We start from the raw sequence: 19,017 nt of genomic DNA, 5'->3' as shown, positions 1-19,017 counted from the left end.
TTTGACAAGCAAAAAAAAAAAAAAAGGATTTCGTACCAGAAAAAAATTGACAAGCAAAAAAAAAAAAAAAAAAAAAAAAAAAAAAAAAAAAAAAAAAAAGTCTTCGATCACAAATAAAGGATTTCGTACCAGAAAAAAATTGACAAGCAAAGAAAAAGAAGAAAAAAGAAGGTATTCAACTTCAAAGGAGGGGGCCACTATGGTGGCTTGTCAGGGATCAGTTGTGACTCATCGGGGGTGGGGGGGGGGATGGCATAGCTAGGGACACGTCCCTTGCATGGGTTGTGAGTGTGACTCGTAAGGGGGGGGGGGGCAGTATAGGTACGCTAGTGGGAAGATGTTGCCTGAGAAAGACGTATCCAGCCGGTTGTGGTAAAAAAAAAAAATGTATATATATATAGGGGAAGGCGGGGTAAGTTGAGCCACCACCCCCGGGCTAATAATAGAGTTTTATTTTTTTTTTTTTGTGACGTCATATATGCGAGCATTTCTCTTTCTTTTTAAAGCAGGTATTTCTGCATTTATTCAAAATTGCAAATATATAACAATTATTTAAAATCAAGCATACATAATGATCAAATTACAACGGTGACAATGTAGTTGGCGGTGGAAGCCAACAATTTTAGGGGGCACCACATTTTTTGAAAAGCAAAAAAAAATGACAAGCAAAAAAAATTGAAGCAAAAAAAAAAGGTTATCAACAAAAAATTTAGGGGGGTTCGTAACCCCACCTAAAATTTAGGGGGGATACTCCCCCCGCCCCCACTTCCGCCGCCTATGGTTATAAGAAGATATAGACATAATTCATGTAAACAATAACAAATGAATTCAAATGCAGAGACCAGCTACCGTAAGCTGAATGCTTGAAAAAATAGCAGCCATATATATGGCTAAAATCAATTCAATAATGGTTTGTTAAAAACATGCCTCGCAGCCAAAGGCTGAATAATTATTTTGTACAACAATTTACAACAATAGAATAATACTCAAATACAAACATGAAATGATATCAAATTACTAGTACTTCTTAATATAATACAAGGAAATAAATTATTTGCAAAGAATAGGCTTCATCATTTCAAGCGTCAATACAAACCACATAAAATAGGCTATCAAATTATCTTTTTACTCACAAGGTGTATCAATTGTTTTCAATTATGCATATTTAAAAAAATGTGCGACACCACGTGCATAATCTCTCTCGAAAAAAAAAAGATGATAAAGAAACTAATTTAAATATAGAGACAATAGGTACAAAAGTAAAGAAAAAAAGAATAAAAAAGAAAACGAAAGGGAAAAGAAAAGACAAGAAACGAAGAAAAAAGAGCAAAAGTCAAAAAGAAAAGAATGAAACAGTAAAGAAAGGAAAAGAAAATCAACTACGAAACGAAAAGTAGATGAACAAAATATGAAAATAATAAAAACAAAACGGAAAAGGGGATAAAAAATAAAGAAAGTGAAAAGAAATCACGAGGGAGAACTAAGAAATAATATTAGAACACGAGAAAAAAATGAAGAAAAAAATTACATGAAAAGAAGCTAATCGAATAAAAACAAAAGGCCGTTAAAATAGTGATTTATTCACTGGCTGCCACGCAGCCAAACCATCGAAAAAGAAATTACGCCACTAAGTTAGACTTATGAATATTCATATTACCCTTTCTCGCATGCCTCATACGATAGCCTTTTGTCAAAGACTTCTAGTATATTTCTATAGGATCCTCAGTGAATAAACAGGGTGAAATTAATAGGAAGAGCGTATTATAAACGTATTATAATCGATTATTATTTTATTTTTTGTTTTTATAAGGATTAGGCTATTATTTTTCTTTTGTTTTTGTTTTCTGCTAGCACGAAGATAAAAATCAATTTATCTCGTTGCCTCGTCAAAAGGCTATATCGATCCTCCATTGCTTCCTGTACAAACGACTTTTAATGCACACCGGCAAAATTTTCCGACGTTTTTGCTTCGTTTTGGGGAATTATTTCGAAGTTTTGAGGGCCGCCCATATTGCGGCTTAAGTTGTAAGTATGTATTGATTCCTTTGTAACAGTTTTGTGCAATTTTATGTATTTTTGATTGATTCCCGATGCTCATCTGGTTTGATCTGGTGAGCCGGGGTGAATCACAACGCAACCGTGTTCGGGCTGCCGCAGTAATGTTATGGCTTGCTTTTGAAATATGCCAACAGTGCGCAAGCGCGAACTTAGGGCTTCGTACTGTCAAAACGTCACCTGACAAATTTTTTAGTCACGTGAAAACCTACCTAACTTAGCTAAGCTTCCGACACAGCTCGCCTTGCTGAGATCTTTATAACGTAAGAAAGTTGGATGTGCTTTCACGATTGTAGGAACTGTTTGTGTACGTATTATCTAGCAAGAGAAGACGCCCATTGTCACACCAAAAGAGGAGACAAAACTAAACTTAGACACTGTATGCTGCAAGCAATTTTGCAAACAGCCGGGTACTGGTGCGTGTGGACTTGATCTTGAAGAGTTGAAGTTGCTATTTGGTCTGGATCTGGAGACACAGAACTCAGAAGAAAGCAGAAAGTCAACGGCGCGGCCCCGATGCAAGAAGTTAAACAAGTCTGATCTGAAGTCAAAAGTCAACACCATGATGAAAGGTTGTTAGTGTTATGACAAGATTCATATAAAGATCACTTAAGCCAGGGAGCCGGGAGACAAGAAAAGTAAAAAATAATCTATGACTATGAGCAGGTGGTCTTGAGGGGGGGGGGGGGGGGGGGGGGCGGGGCTCGGGTGTCCGGACACCTTAAGTTATTGAGGCTTCCTCTTGTCTTTGGATTAAACGAAAACTATGAATTGAAAAATTGTTGTCATTGATTTGTTCTCTAGTATAATATTGCCAAACACGTACTACTAAAATTGTAGAAACTTTCAAATGGCTGTTTGAAATCAATTGTCCAGACACACAATTAACAGCTAATCCTGTATCCTAGGGCATAAAGAGGTTCCTGTAGGCTTTTACAAATTCAGATGGTTAATCATCACAAATTTGTCTTATTTCACTTTCTAGCAATCTTTAACGCAAAGTTACCTGAAATTCAGTCACATTAGACAACAATTTATTTAGTTGTAATTAATGATGTCAATCATGTTTACTGACTGTTGATAATTGCTCCCAGTCTTTGTGTAACCTTTGTTCTTCCATTTGATTCTCAATATATATTTGAGTAGGTTACAATAACAAAAGCCTAGAATATTCAATGTCTCTCTCTCTCTGTTCTCATCCTTCCGCTTGGTTCGGAGATCGTCGGGTCCAACCCACATGTGAAGTATCATGAAGACTAAATGTTAGTGACTCGTCAGACCAGGAGAGCACTGGAGCGGCTATTATATCAAAGTCACTTTTAATAGCTTAGCATTGATATCCAGGGGGAGCTTTGAGTCATAGGCAATAAGAACAGCTTGGGTTAAATTAGTTAACAGCTGCTTTATTAGAAAAATGCTCCAGATACCATCGATGATCTTTTAGTATCTCCTTGATTTTTAAGAACTGCATAGTTATACTTTTTTCTTTTAACTACTTTAGGGCTGCAAACTATCATGCTTCGTGTGGGCAAGAGTTCCACCCAATTTTGCTCTTTCTCAACCAAGCTTTTTTTTTAGAGAACATCTTGTGCATTTGTAACCGTCCTCGGCTTCTCATTCACCAATTGGAGTCGGGCACATTATTATTGATTCACTATGATCAGCAACTCGATTAATTCTAATGGTACCATTGTAAACCTGGTATTATTAGAAGAATATATGGGAAGAGGATAGATAGTTCAAAATCCAAAGCAGTGGCGTACGGAGGGCAGGGTGGTTACATGGGGTCAACCCCCCCCTTAAAATTGTTTGATACCCAAACCCCCCCCCCCAAGAATTCACCCCCCCTAAAAATGTTTTTGCTTGTCAAATCCTTTTGAGGTACGCAACAATGTAAAAAAAATTTTTTTTGCTTGTCGACTTTTTTGGGATAGGGAACGACCTAAATTTGGTGACCTTTTTTTCTTGTTGTTGTCAACATTTCATTCAGCTTGAACCCCCCCCTTTAAAAAATCCTGCGTACGCTACCAACATACCTTCAACCTGTAGATCACCATTGACAAAATTATACTGCCATTGTGTGCTCGGCTAATAATCAGAAATAAAGGGTTTTACATGAAAATGGTTAAGTAAGAAGTACAGCAAACGTTGACTGTTAATTTCAGCCAAAGTGTGAATTATTCAAACTTTGTTTTACATATATACACAGAGAAATTGTAAACTCGTTTCTATAGCTTCACATGCTACTGCTATCATACATGTACATGTAACTCTATGGTAGCCTACATGTACATGATGTTGAATGTTACAAATGGAACTTAAAATTACATTATTTTGTCTACACCTGTTCTTTAAAATGAATCTAGCAGTAATAATAAATTAATGAAAAGTTAGTATAAAGGCCCCTTGCTTTCAGTACCACTATCTAAAGTCTGAATATATATTTTTTTGTCATCTATAATTCCATGAAGGTAATATAGTTTGCATGTTGGTGGTTCTGCTGTCTCTGTGGTATACTGCTGAAGGGGCTCAGAAATCGGATTTGATCACCTTCCTACCAGGTCTAGCCAAACAACCCAGCTTTAATCAATATTCAGGATACCTCAATGGCACTGCTAATCACAGGCTACACTACTGGTAAGAGGTTCATTTTGTTAATTTCCTGTTACCTCTACCATCATATTTAATCCTAAATTATGAACGATTCTGGATGAATTTACTGCATCAATGTTTCTTCCTTATTTCATATTTAGGCATAAAATTCTATAAATTATGTTCTATTTTACCTTTGCAAGGTAAACAAGTCAAATTTAGTATACGGCAGCTATTACAAATACAATGTAGGTTATGTTCATTTTCAAGAGTTTTGTCTAGAGTACATATGTAAGATTTTTGCAAACACAAAGATTAAATACAATTTTCAATACTTCAATTAATTTTCAAACAAATTTTCAAATGATATTCCATACTGCTAGCATTGAGCTTGAGTGAACAAAAGGAAATGAAGTTCCTTTTGGTGTATTATTTTTTGTAAAATGGGGTGAAGTTGGAAGTAGGTAATCATTGAAGCACCTGGAGCAAGTTGAAAATGGCTCATTAAAATCTTACATTAATCTTATATCGATGGGCTTCATTAATTTGCTATCTAACAGCTTAGCTGTAGATATTACTTGTCTTGTATTGCTTCTGCAGGATAATTTGATAATGGCTGAATGTATAAGTATTGCTTGATTATATTTACAATCAATATGAGCCATATCTCAAATCTGCATGGATTGTGCGGTTTGAAGGTTGACCTACATATTCACATTTTCTGTTCATTAGGTACGTAGAGTCTGAAGCTGATCCTACCAAGAATCCTCTCATTGTTTGGTTAGGTGATGGCCCAGGTTGTAGCGCCCTCTATAGCATATTATCAGGCAATGGCCCGTACCTCATCAAAGAGAATGGATATGACCTTGAATACAATGACAATAGCTGGAATAAGGTAATTATATCAACTTTACAACTGTTTTGGACCTAAGATTGTTGTTCATGGTGGAAGAAAGAGCCAAGCCAGCTCTTTTTAAAATCACCTCAGAAGTGAGTTATTCAATAACCTCATAATAATCACTTGATAATATCACAAAGTCAATTAATTTCATATATACTTAAGAGGGGTTAAACCCAACACCACCGGACCACGATGGTAAAGGTAAAATTATTTTTATGGTATAATGTAATGCATGATGGTTAATTCGATCATGAAAACATATTTAGTAAAACTGTCATTTCTGTGTGAAACTAATTAAACAACATGCCGAAAGTATAATTTGGCTTCTGTCAGAATGGGAGGCTTTGTATGATGGTGTGCTATTTTGAAGTGTATTATCTATTGTAAATTCTTAATGGTTAATTGTATGATAGGATTCTTATGGGGCATTGCAAGAAAATTGCGACCAATTGCAAGTCTAATTTCGGTCCCTAAATCAATCATAAGTTTTGAAATTAATTGCAAATTTTCAATTGATTGCTAATCTGCTTTTTGAAACAAGGAGTGTAATCTGATTTGGTATGTACAGTTGAAATTGTTCTATCAGTTGTAAAATTACAACAGAGTATTTGCAATTGATTGCAAATATTTTCTTGCAACACCCCCTTAGTCTGTAAAGCTCAGGTGATATCTGTCTGGTTTCAAGGATGGTAATTACCATTAATAATAATGATAATAATATGCAACATTTATATAGCGTTTGATACAAATGTTTTTAAGCACTGCATACTATTACCCCAGCTTTAGCATGGCTACCCTCATGAGACACTCAAGCATTCAAAGAATTCCTTCCTACCGGGTACCCATTTACTACACCTGGGTGAAGGGTGGCAAATGTAGATAAACGCCTTGCCAAAGGATGCGAGTGCCACGGTGGGATTTGAACCCCGGACCTTGTGTTTCAAACTCCGGAGACTTATCCACTGAGTCACAACACCTCTACAATTAAAATTGTTTGAAAGATTGATTGAATCTTGGACAGAGTTACGTACTAACTGCTTTGAATGGTTTCTTTGAATTTATTTTTTTTATTGTCGCATAGTTTGCAAGTGTCTTATACATAGAATCACCTTCAGGCGTAGGATTCTCATATTCTACAGATGGACAAACTCAGTCAGATGATAACCAGGTAAAATGAATTACTCAATTTATCTAGCATCCTCAGGTCTTATGCCAGAATTATAAATTAGGTTACATTGAAAAAAGTGATCTTCTTGACATCTAAGATCCTGTTCTTGAAAAAGGTCAATAAATGATACTAGCTGAACGTCTGCCATAACAGCCAACAATATTGGGATGATGATAAATGATGATGCTGATGATGGTGATAATGAAAGTTTTTTTGATGCATGGATCCACTAGTTTGATAGCCAAAGTAATGACACAACGTCCATTGGTTACATAGTATTGCCACTTGCCAGTGGGTTATTGCGTATACAAACTCCATGCATATCACATTGCATTGTATGTGAATCCGTACATTCTCACCCATAGCAACCAGGGTGTAGAACACTTTTTATTTCTGTTATTAGTATATTACAGTTATGGAAAAAGGATTTGGAATAATCATAGTGATAACTCTAATAGCAGTAATACTAATAATAATAAGAAATGATAAAACTTACCTCTATAACTCATTTTATCAATGCTGTTTTTTTTTCTGTTATTTTGTTTGTTCTCCCTTCACTTGTGTGCCTTGAGCATCTCTTATGAGATGGAAATGGTGCCTAATAAATTGAATTGTTATTATTATTATTATTAATGATAATAACAATGATTATAATGAATAATGATGATGATGATGATGATGATGATGATGATGATGATGATGATGATGATGATGATGATGATGATGATGATGATGATGATGATGATGATGATGATGATGATAATAATGATAACGATAATAATAAAAATTGTAATAAATTCTTACATTAACATTCCTTTTTGTATGGTACATTATTCATATAAACACACAATTCTCCAAGTTGATTGAACAGGGGGAAAAAATGTGATTAGTGTCTTATGTAGATTAAATTTGAATCAGAGTAAGAAATAATGAGGATGATTGATTTCCGAAAGACGTAAGCTACATGCTGATAGCTGTAATCAAGAACTAACTTATCAAGGATGTTTTCTCTTTGATTCTTCCAAGGTAACCAGTGATCATGTAGCTGCTTTGCAGCACTTCTTATCAGAGTTTACTGAAGTACTGAGTCTTCCCATGTACATCACGGGAGAAGGGTATGGAGGTGTGTACGCTGCTCTCTTGGCTCTCAAGATACAACAGACGACTAACATTACTACCCTACAGGTAAACTGCTCAACTATTATATGTTAAAGCTATGTGAGTTATTGAGAAGTGTTCTTTGTGGTGTACATGTATGTTGGTGTTATTGATGAAGATTGTGTTTCTAATGGTTGATCTCGGTCCAATAATATAAAGTAATAATATGTGCCTAATGTGACAGCCATTGTAGCCTTGGGGACTCCGTGATATTCAAAAATATATTTACATATAATTTTACATCATGGAGCCTTTAAATGCTCCCCATACTGTACATGCCTAAGCAAGACATGTAAACACGGATGGATTTCCCTAGAAAATCCATCTTTAGAGCTAGAAATCACATAAATTTGTTGGATTTTATATATCTATACACCTTCATACGCCTAATGCGTATGAAGGTATGAAAAATCTGTTAGTATAAATATGGAAAGTGAGAGGTTTATTTACCAGACCGATCTCGTGTAGACCCCTCGATCCATTCGTAAACACCACAAATACAATAGGCTTGACCTTTGAACCCGCTTCCTTATGACGTAGCTTCGATGAGCGATGTTACAAAATGCCGTTTTGAAGAACAATTTATTGATAAAATTATTTGATAAATAATAAAATTTTAAACTTGATTATGAATAATTATTATTATAATAATAATAATTTGTAGTCAAAATTCAAATTTTATCATTTGTTAAATAATAATTTTTATCTATAAATTGTTTTTCAAAACGTCATTTTGAGTTTAGTCTATTTTGTGTGTCAGCATCGTCTTTTCATTGTTGACTTTCAGGCATACATGTACATGAAAATACATCCTTAATAACGGCTATTTAGCGTGTAAATCAATCAAAGTTGACACAGTCATCGAAACACAAAATAGAACAATTAGTCAGGAGAACACCTCTTGTCTATATGTTGACAAAATGAATCAAGTAATAAAAATGTAACTTCCTGTAAAAAGCCAAGCATGTCTGTGATTACAGTCATTTAACACATAGACATCAATGCAAGTTAGCATGATGACAATGTGCCGGTATCCATCCTGAGAAGATGTTCATGGTGCAGTAAAGAAAGGAAATAGAAGCATAAGCTAATAAAAGAGGAGTGAGAGTTACATTCACCAAAAAGCTTTACTGAAAATCCAAATTTTTTGTGAGATTTTGAAGGTGCTTAGATAGGAAATATTGATGTTTTTTGGAAGTTTATTGCATGGAAATGGTCAAGCACATTGAAATGATCGATGACCCCATGAATTATGAGATCAAGTGATGATGAGTAGCCAGTCATATCTCATAGCATGATGAATGTCGGTCTGTGAAAGTTTTGTCAGGAAGAATTATCAAAAATGTCAATACAAAGACTCCTGGGAGTGTTTCATCAACATTTTTCATCTGATAAGTTGTCAGATCTGACAACTTTCCTCGATTGTCATTGGCTGAGACACTCGGTTCCTATGGTAACTGTCGAATAAAACAAGACTTGATGGATAAAATGTCTGACAAGTGCTTTCATGAAACCCTCCCCAGTTTGCAGAGCTGCCAAGTAGTAGGAATTTTTAAGGAGGAAGTGGCACTAAATAGGATTTCTCCTCTAAAAATAGGATTTTTGAAACTTTTAATCATAATTTTTAGTATGTTTTGCAAAATTTTATAGAAAAAGAGGAATGTAGTCTTGAAATAGGATGAAAAAATAAAGAATATAATTTTTTTTACAATTTGGGTTGGTTCATGTGTCACCTGCTTTCTGTTGCAAAGCAGGGCTGTAATCGAGACCATCTCCTTTGTCTTTTAATTCCTCAATACTGCATCATGAATACAAGTAACTCATAAGACAACTTCCTTTTGATAATATTAGGATCTTTTCATTTGTCCATTGAGTGATTTTACACACAGCTTTACTGTATTGAATTATATTTGTCCACATTGTGCTGCACTCAACCCAGGGGCATGGGATAATTCCATGAATGCACTGGGCGCTGCATAAAGTCAGCAGTTCAAGCTATAGCCGTGTAATAATAGTAATGGTTTGTTTCCACTTGAGAAGGTGCTATTATAAATCCAGTTATTATTATATTATATTTCACAGGGCTTTGCTGTTGGTAATGGCATGACCAGTGAAGAGCAGTTAGCTAACTCTCTCATCTACTTCACATATTACAGAGGGATCATCGGAGACCAGTAAGTTTAATAGTTTAATTTCAATCGAAAATGAGCATGTAACTCATATTTTGCCAAACAGGATTGTTCAGTATTTTTGTTGTTGGTAATGTTTATTTTCAAGTGCTCACATACCTCTGAGTAATAGTGAGAAATTCTACTTTGGTGAACTCTCTCTAAAGGACATTTCTGTTTACACTCTTCTCTGTGATTTGAGCCTTTTCTGCATCTATTGGTCCAAAATTTTCAAGTAACATATTACTTCCTACTTTTTATGGCCAAAATAATGATAATGATGATAATATGATATACATGTACAAAGGTTTCCTCAACTCACCTCCAGAAAGTACTGTGGATTCTTAACAAAATGCTGCTCCATATAGGATATCCCTTCAAACTCTATCAGATATCCATGGTATATATAGGCAGGTAATGTATTTTGTCTTGTATTGGTTCCGGGGGATGGTAGTTGTATTTTCGTTTTTTCTTATTCTGTTTGTAGATTGTGGGATACCTTACAACTTACCTGTTGCTCTGGTGGAAAGTGTAATTTCTACAATTCACAAGTGGCAGCCTGCAATGATGCTGTGAGTAAATATTCATGATTTCAATACACTGTAAACGCTGTTATTTTCGCGGGATTAATTTTTCGAGCTTGGCGGCTTCAAAACATATTCGCGGGTTCTAGAATTTGTTTTGTTGATATTGTTCTCAAACTTTCATTGATCTAATTCTTTGATTTTTCTGTCTTTACACAAACTAAGTTGTTCAAACGGTTTCATTCTCATTTAATGTAGTAATGATTTGTCAATATTTAGGGGTGTTACTATGCATGATTTTTTTCTTGTAATAAATTACTTTTATAACAGGTAAATCTACCTTCAATCCTAGGATAAAATGGGAAAAAAAGAACTCTTCCTTTTGAAATTGATTAATATACAATGATTCATTTGTAAAGGAAAAGTTTTTCATGATTACAATTTATTTGTAGAAAGTATAGAGAGAGTTGCAAATAAAAAGAGGTTAAAACTATTTTGGCATTAATTTGAACCATATTATGTTCATTAGAAAAAAATAAATCACAATAAAGGATGACTAGGTGCATCATTCATGCTAAATATTCAGTTCAACTTTGAATGTGATGCTGTGTGTAAATGTTTGTATTAAACTTAATTGATTTCTTTAATTGTCCTTTTACAGGTCAACAAAGCACTGATGAATATTGACACGATTGGCCTGAATCCTTACAATATTCTTGCGGACTGCATTGGAGAAACCTCCCCACCCGGGGGCGCCCTTCAGAAAGACGGCTACGTTCACTATGGAAGCAGTTCATCTGATATCTTTAGATACAGTGAATATGCTCAGACAAGGCAAATGGTGTGTTGGATTCATTCTTGTAAAATGGGTTTACAAATGTCTTTAGTTTAGGAAGAAGGGGTCTTGTCTAATTGATGTTTCTAAGAAATGAACCAGTTCTAGAAATGAAAAATTGTGTCATGAAATAAAATTGTTTTGGCCATTCTACCAACCAGCTATCTTAACCCTAATTCTCCCGGGGGGGGGGGGGGCCATTATGGCCCCCCCCCTCGACAATTTTCGCGATATATCTGCTGCGCAAAATTTTTTGACCTCGCCGCTCACTGACTTTTTACTTTCAAGTCTCGCGCAAATTTTGAGCCCAAATTTGTGACGCCCGAGTACACGGTTACGACATTACGCAACATTATGTAAGTGCATGTCAGACCCAAAATTGCTCATAAACGTGATTTCATTTACAAATCCAATGCAAATTGTGTATTTAGCCAAAATTCATAAATGTATCATTATTTCTACTTTTACTGATTAAACTTAATTAATTTTGCCTTGTTTATGATCAGAATTAAGTCTGGAACAATTTCCATTGAAAAAACAATAAAAAACAAAAAGTAAAAAAACAAAGAAATACATAAGAAATTCATAAAACAATAAAATACATAAGAAATTAATTTCCAAACTGAAGTTTTTTTTAATTGCGATTGTTAAGAATGCTACAAAGAATATTTTTACCAAAAATTAGCATTCTAGAAGCTTTATTTAGTGAATTAGAGCAAAAAGTATGATTTATGCATAAATTTGCATAATTAATTCATATAAAATAAAATCTCATTATTTTGGAAAATTTTACCATACAGCCTTGTAGATTACATCGCACACTACCAGCGTGCAAATTTTTTGCGTCGCTCGCGCGATCGGCGGCCGAGATCTTAAGGGGGGGCAAGAATCAAAATACCCCGGGAGAGTTAGGGTTAAAAGGAGCTTTTACATTTACAGATACATGTATGATCAGTCTTTGAGACTCTTAAGGTTAATGATTATGGTGTTTTGATGGATTTGATTGTATCCATCAATTCAAGCAACCTGACATACAGCCAGCACTGATCACGATGTCTTGGTAACCCCATGTCACTTCGAGGGAACACAGAAAAGGCCCTATCAAACATCTGTGATGAATGCTAGGGTAATTCGTAGTCTGCCGGTAGAATAGCATATGACAAAAATGAATAAAACAAAAAAATATATATTTATCCCACCATATTTACATTCAATTTTCCATATGGGCCATACGTGGAGCGTTGTGGCCCAGTGGATTAGTCTTCGGACTTTGAAACAGAGGGTCGTGGGTTCGAATCCCAGCCATGGCGTAATTTCCTTCAGCAAGAAACTGATCCACAGTGTGCTGCACTCAACCCAGGTGAGGTAAATGGGTACCGGTAGGAAGTAATTCCTTAAAAAGCTGTGTGCGCTATGAACGCCTAGCTTAGCCGGGTAATATAGGAGCGCCTTGAGCACCTAACAAGGTGGATATGTGCGCAATATAAATATCCTATATTATTATTATTATTATTATATTGTTCCTTATACATGTATGAGAATAGAGACGATATGAGCAACTTCATGCTGTGCATTATGAAAAAATATAGAAAATGCAAAATATTGCTTTGCTTTGTTTCTAAGCTTTTTCTGAACTACATGTACATGTAGCTATTGTAATGGCACTAATATGATTTTTATTGCCTTGGTATTGTTATTTTCTTGTAGTTCCTTCATAAGAGACCAAGTCATAAATTGAGGCTGGATATACAATGTGTTAATACAAGTCTAGTGACCGGATACTTGGAAAATCCCTATGTAAGGGAAGCCCTTCATATTAATGAGAGCAGACCGGCCTGGCAAGTCTGCAAGTAAGTATAATTTATTAGTTCATATCAATCGCTTGGAAGTATGATCATAAGTGTGTCTAAATCGGGGTTGAGTCATTACAGGCTTTTTTTTTTAATGTGACTGCCGACAATATTTAGCTGGAGACTGATAAAGAAATACCTGAGTAATTCTGTTTAACCAAAGACTTTAAGGCCTATATTTCCGTACCTGAATCTTTATATCACAATTTTCACACGATACTATATTTCAAACCTGTAATCAACTGAGTAGAGCTATGAAAATAATAGCACCAAGCCTGATTTCTCCACTTTATTGTTTGAATTTATCGGCCTGTAATGTTGTTCTCCCAGTGCATGAGTTTTGTCTGTGATTCCTAATTACTCGCAAGCAGAGTCGCAAATAGTCATAAACGAAACAAAATGGCTGCCCCGTAAGGTTGAAATACACACAAGTGTTAATTTTCCAAAATGGCAAATGCAGATTTCAAATTTTCTCTAATATGTTGGCTTTCTTTAACTTGGTAGTGTGTATGCTAATCCATGCAATGCCATATGCCATTCCTCATAATCATGTTGATATGTATATATTTTTTTCATTTTACAGTGCTGAAGTTGCCCAGAACTATAGCAAGCTATACCCAGATATGACATCTACCTATCAAGCACTCCAACAGACCTATGTATGTATGAATTTGAAAGAAAAACAATTTAATTATTTTCTGACAAAAATGATTACATGCCTCAATTGAAGGCACATTTTTAACTCTATCTAGGCCAGGGTGTTTTGGGAGATCATATGGCCATGGGGGGGGGGGGGGGGCTCGCAGGCACAGAATAATAATATAGAAGTGCACGGGTGATTCAATGCAGTGTGTAACTATATTGGAGATAATAATAATAATATAAACAGTTCTTGTATAGCGCATATCACAATTATGAATAATGTCTCTATGCGCTTCCAAAGGACTTAAAGGAGATAAATGGCTTATAATAGCAATGCTTTATTCTCTTCCCTTTCTCATTGCACAGAAATATCGGATCCTGGTATACAATGGTGATTTAGATGCAGTGTGTAACTGTATTGGAGATGAATGGTTTGTGGATGCGTTGGGTTTAGAAGAAGAGGTTCAGTGGAGAACATGGCTCTATGATGATGGCTCTCTTCAGATTGCAGGATTCGTCAAGGAATATGACAATGTTGCCTTCGCTACAGTCAAGGTATGTAAAGAAGAAGTAACACATTAATACTTGGCTCGGTGGGTGGTATAACCTAGGTTTGACACTAGTATACAAATATACCAAGCTTTGAGTAAGTATAGCAGGAAATATTCATCTGATGTTTGACTGGCATTAGTATTTTTCCCGAGGGGCAAATAGTAATTTTCTCAGTACAACCGAGGATGAATAATCCCCTCTATACTTTCGAAATAAATGCCTGGTATATTTGTTTTATATCCTACTTAAATAGGTTAGAGCATTAGATCTTGATAATCTAGTAATCTAGTACTCTTTCATTGTTGTCTCGCCCACCAGAGGTGAAGGCGAGACTCGGGGATCCAAATGTCGTCCGTCCGTCACAAACATTATGAAACATAACTCCGCAACCTTAAGTCACTTTTTAACCAATCTTGGATGGTAGATGTACTTAGGGGACCTGCATGTTTTGCTGCAGTCGAATGTCACATGGTAAGGTCAAGAAGGCCATTTTCAGGTCAACGTTAAAGTTTACATACAAGACTCTCTTATGACACAGAACTGCAGTTCCGTAAGTCAATTTTCAACCAAACTTGGATGGTATACTTAGGGGACCTGCATGTTATGCTGCAGTCGAATGTCACATGGTAAGGTCAAAGGTCATTTTCAGGTCAAGGTTAAAGTTTACATGTACATGCAAGACTCTCTTATGACACATAACTCTGCAATCGTAAGTCACTTTTCAACCAAACTTGGATGGTAGATGTACTTAGGGGACCTGCATGTTATGCTGCATTCGGAGGTCACATGGTAAGGTCATTTTCAGGTCAAGGTTAAAGTTTACATGCAAGACTCTCTTGTGACACATAACTCCATAACAATAAGTCACCTTTCATCCAAACTTAGATGGTAGATGTACTTCGGGGACCTGCATGTTATGCACTTACAAATACTGCGTAATTTCAGAACTGCATACCGGGGGGGTCGCAATTTGGTCCCAAAAGTTGCGCACGATGTAAAAGTAAAAAGTCGACAAGCGACGCAGTCAAAGAAATTTGCGTGGCGAATTTATCACAAAAAATTTCGAGGGGGGGGGGGCTGATTTGTCTTATTAGGGTTAAAGATTTGTTAGTTTATGATTTGATGACTTTATGTTTCAGATGGGGTCTTTGATATTATAGTCTAGATCTTGGATTACTACAATTTTCTAAAAGATGAATTTATATTCTTCTTCCACTCTCATGAATTTGAATAGGACAACCTGGGATTGATGCACTGATTCAATAGAATGCATGTTTTCATGGAAATGGGGTTTTGTACTCATTGAAATGATGTCTTATTGAAGGATATTGTACTTGACAATTTCTATTGGAATGACATGAAATATCCTTGGTGCTAAATCAGATTATCAATCACTTCTTTTGTGTTTTATCCAATCTCTTTAGATTGAAAGTTTCATTCTTAAAATGCATCTAAACTTATTTGTTACAAACAAATTGACCAGTTTTGTTAGAAATATGATCCTATTCTCTTAAAAAAGGGTATGGCGCATGAAAGGGTCACCAGGCATAACTTTCAACTAGTTTTATGAACAGTCCCAGGATGCTTTAGCTTTTCATGAATTTCCGTTACCCTCAAATCAAACAAAGGAACATCTGGGATGAGACTCGACTTTGCTTTGTGTTTGTTTGCTTTGATGAATCAAAATTTTCATAGGTTTATTGGATTTGCCTAAATAATTTTGTTTGAATAGAATTGTATAACAGTAATTTTGAGTAATATCTAGATACTCAAAGCAGTTCAGTGCAGAGGATGATCAAGGAACGGCCTTCGGACTTGCTAGCCAAGACGCACTCAAACTTGTGACTTTATGACTCAAACTTTGTAATCATTGTAAATCTCAAACCCTCCTCAGATTCAATGGTTATTTGGGGTAGTCTAGTTCATTTTTATATCATGTTTACAAATAGGCTTATTGGAATAATGAAATAGTTTTCTTGGAATGTTGACATATTCGCAGTCATATGCCTTTACTATATTGATGTAAACCTGTATTGTGCATTTCTGATGCAGGTACGTATCATCTTTGTTAATTTCACGTTTTCTCGTTTTCTTTGTTCATTTTCATGTTTTTCTCATTCTCTCTCTCTCTCTTTACAGGGAGCAGGTCACATGGCAGCAGCTGATAAACCAATCGCAACTTCTCAACTTATTAGTAACTTTGTGAATAGAAGACCATTCTAAGTAATTTGACTCGAGTTTATAAAACTCTACTTGTCTATGTATTTCTATCTATAATCTCACATTTAAATATCCATTCAGTACCTAATATGATGATTATTTCTTTTGTTGTCTTAGACTGCCTATTCTTTAATTCATGGATTGAGATTTTAAAAGAACAGGCCTTTTCTTTAAAAATTAGGTTCCTATTATACCAATTATCATTTTTATGTTTGGTTATGCATTGCATAATTTGTCATGAAAATGTATTTGAAACATCAGAATTTCTATTTCCTTATAATATGGATTCGATTTAGTCAGGAATATCTTTTGACTTTTTACTCAGTTCATTAGAGTGAAAATGCAGCATCATAATTTGTATATATGAGAGATGAGCTACATTGTTAAAAGGACTTTGAGTGGGAAAAAAAGTACAATTAGCCGTTATGAATTTGAAAATTAATCAATGCCATGGATCAGTAACCAACCTCTGGGGATTTTTCATGAACAGTTTTCTCCGTGAACTTCCAGGACAGTTGTTACAAACTACTAAAAATCCTTGCATCTGATTGGCCGAGTGAAAAGCACTGACAAAACTTTTCATGAAAAGCTCCCCTGTTCTGTCCAAACTATGAACCACCAAAATATATTATCAATGTTGTTACTCTAATATTCACTAATTGAGCAAATAAATACATTTTTGAAAATCAGGTTTGATGGTGAAGAGTAGGAATGATGTATTTAGTGCCTTGCTGTGGCCATGTAATTACAGGGCAGATTTTTATGATTCATTGACCTTAATTACAATGTAAATATAAATCAAACACAAGTATGTGTTCACATGAGTATTAATAAAATATTGTATTCTAGGTTATTTAGTGCCATGTAGTGCGATAGTTGCTGCGAATGGAAATGCTGTATGTGTATCCTTCAAAAGTCAGTGTTTCATAATTTGATTGGTTTAAAAAAAATAAACTTCAAAACCCACCTTCAAGATTGCATACAAAATATTTAATATGCATGGAGATAATTCATGGCAAGCTTCTGTGAAGTCTGAAGGAATCTTTGAGACCAAATATGAGACACAGGCCTACATGTATATGATACCATGTGGCCTTTCCTAAAATAATGTCATTTTTTTAGATTTAAGAAATTGTGGCATCTGTTTTGAAAAGAAAAAAAAAAAATATTTTTTATTGGAATTACACTGCATAATCAAGATTGCATTGATTTTGGTTGTTATGTGGTTTGTAATGCAAATGTGTGAATTTCATTGGAAGGGAATAAAAAAAAAAGCAGAAGTAAGTACATGCATAATAATAAAATTGATAAGGAAAAAATACAATTGGAAAATGTGAAATGTCATAATATTCATGGAAACTTGTCAAGAATATAAACCTTAATGAAGTTATGTCTGAATGAAATAATGTCGATTTTTTTTTTTGGGTAGAATTAGTTGTTGCAGATGTAAATGTATGAAACAGTCAGGTTTTTAATAGCCTGGATCAGAAGGATTCAATATTGATACTTGTGATTAAATCATGCACAGATTCCTGTGTTTATCCAGTCTTCATGCTTCAGGTCTTTAGTCTGTTACACAGTACTATACTTAGAAACATTGTCAAGGGCATCAAAATATATGTATTACATGTATGTATGTTTTAGTTTTTCATTATCTTCATGTATTAAATCAGAGGTAAATGTTTACTGTTGCACTTTTTCATATTTACCAGTTTACATGTATACTACACAAACTATTTAGATTTTGCCTCATCTTGTACTATGTACACAAACAAAATGTAATTAATCTTATGACTGATAAGGCATTGATCTGGATGTGTACTAAATGCGCAGCAGAGATCTTAAGGGGGTGGGAACTAACTACTTAAGGGTTCATTTATTTTCATTGTACAATAAAACGTACCAAAACAGAAAAATATATTGGCCTTTCTGCCTTTTATAGTCCATTCTGTACTTGGGTATTCAGTGTTGCCAACCATTCAGTTTTTAACCAATTTGTCCAGTTTTTGAAGTTTTTATTTCCCTAAGAACTGAACGTTCAGATTTTGTGGGTATGGTTTTGGGTGCATATATTAGTGTGTCACATTGAATAATAATATATGTATTTAAAAAGTATATCCAATTATCCATTTCTGTATTCTGGTTGAGCAAAACATAACACACCCAGATACAGTAATTCTTGAGGCTGAATTTTCTCTCATGGTATGCTCCAGATTGCACAATTGTAAGTCTATAAATGCAAAAGCTCCCACCCCCCAGTTGCTCCGCTCCCCTCCCCTCCCTCACAATAATTGCTCCAGTTTTCTGCATTTCAAATGTTTGCAAGTCTGCTTATTGTATAGCATTGTACGT

The 19,017-nt window shown here is 35.0% G+C and overlaps 1 protein-coding gene across 2 annotated transcripts; it reads left to right on the top strand.

The window, feature by feature from the left end:
• The first annotated feature begins 1,908 nt into the window (after window positions 1–1,908).
• Window positions 1,909–18,217, top strand: LOC129254278 (lysosomal protective protein-like). Of its 2 annotated transcripts, none has more exons than XM_064115700.1 (13): window positions 1,909–2,029; window positions 2,378–2,627; window positions 4,527–4,692; window positions 5,380–5,542; window positions 6,630–6,716; window positions 7,743–7,901; window positions 9,957–10,048; window positions 10,530–10,614; window positions 11,228–11,407; window positions 13,109–13,251; window positions 13,835–13,910; window positions 14,260–14,448; window positions 16,585–18,217. In XM_064115700.1, exons 2-13 carry the CDS (start codon window positions 2,618–2,620, stop codon window positions 16,666–16,668), a joined length of 1,434 nt encoding a protein of 477 aa, XP_063971770.1. In that variant the 5' UTR covers window positions 1,909–2,029; window positions 2,378–2,617; the 3' UTR covers window positions 16,669–18,217. The 2 variants fall into 2 exon arrangements, with proteins under 2 accessions (XP_063971770.1, XP_063971769.1); XM_064115699.1 differs by having other exon boundaries at window positions 1,910–2,025.
• The last annotated feature ends 800 nt before the right edge of the window (window positions 18,218–19,017 follow it).

The sequence above is a fragment of the Lytechinus pictus genome, chromosome 2, assembly GCF_037042905.1.
Source record: "Lytechinus pictus isolate F3 Inbred chromosome 2, Lp3.0, whole genome shotgun sequence".
In the NCBI taxonomy this organism is placed as follows: Eukaryota; Metazoa; Echinodermata; class Echinoidea; order Temnopleuroida; family Toxopneustidae; genus Lytechinus; species Lytechinus pictus.
The sequence above is the reverse complement of the archived record's forward strand: the minus strand, read 5'-3'. Positions and strand labels throughout refer to the sequence as shown.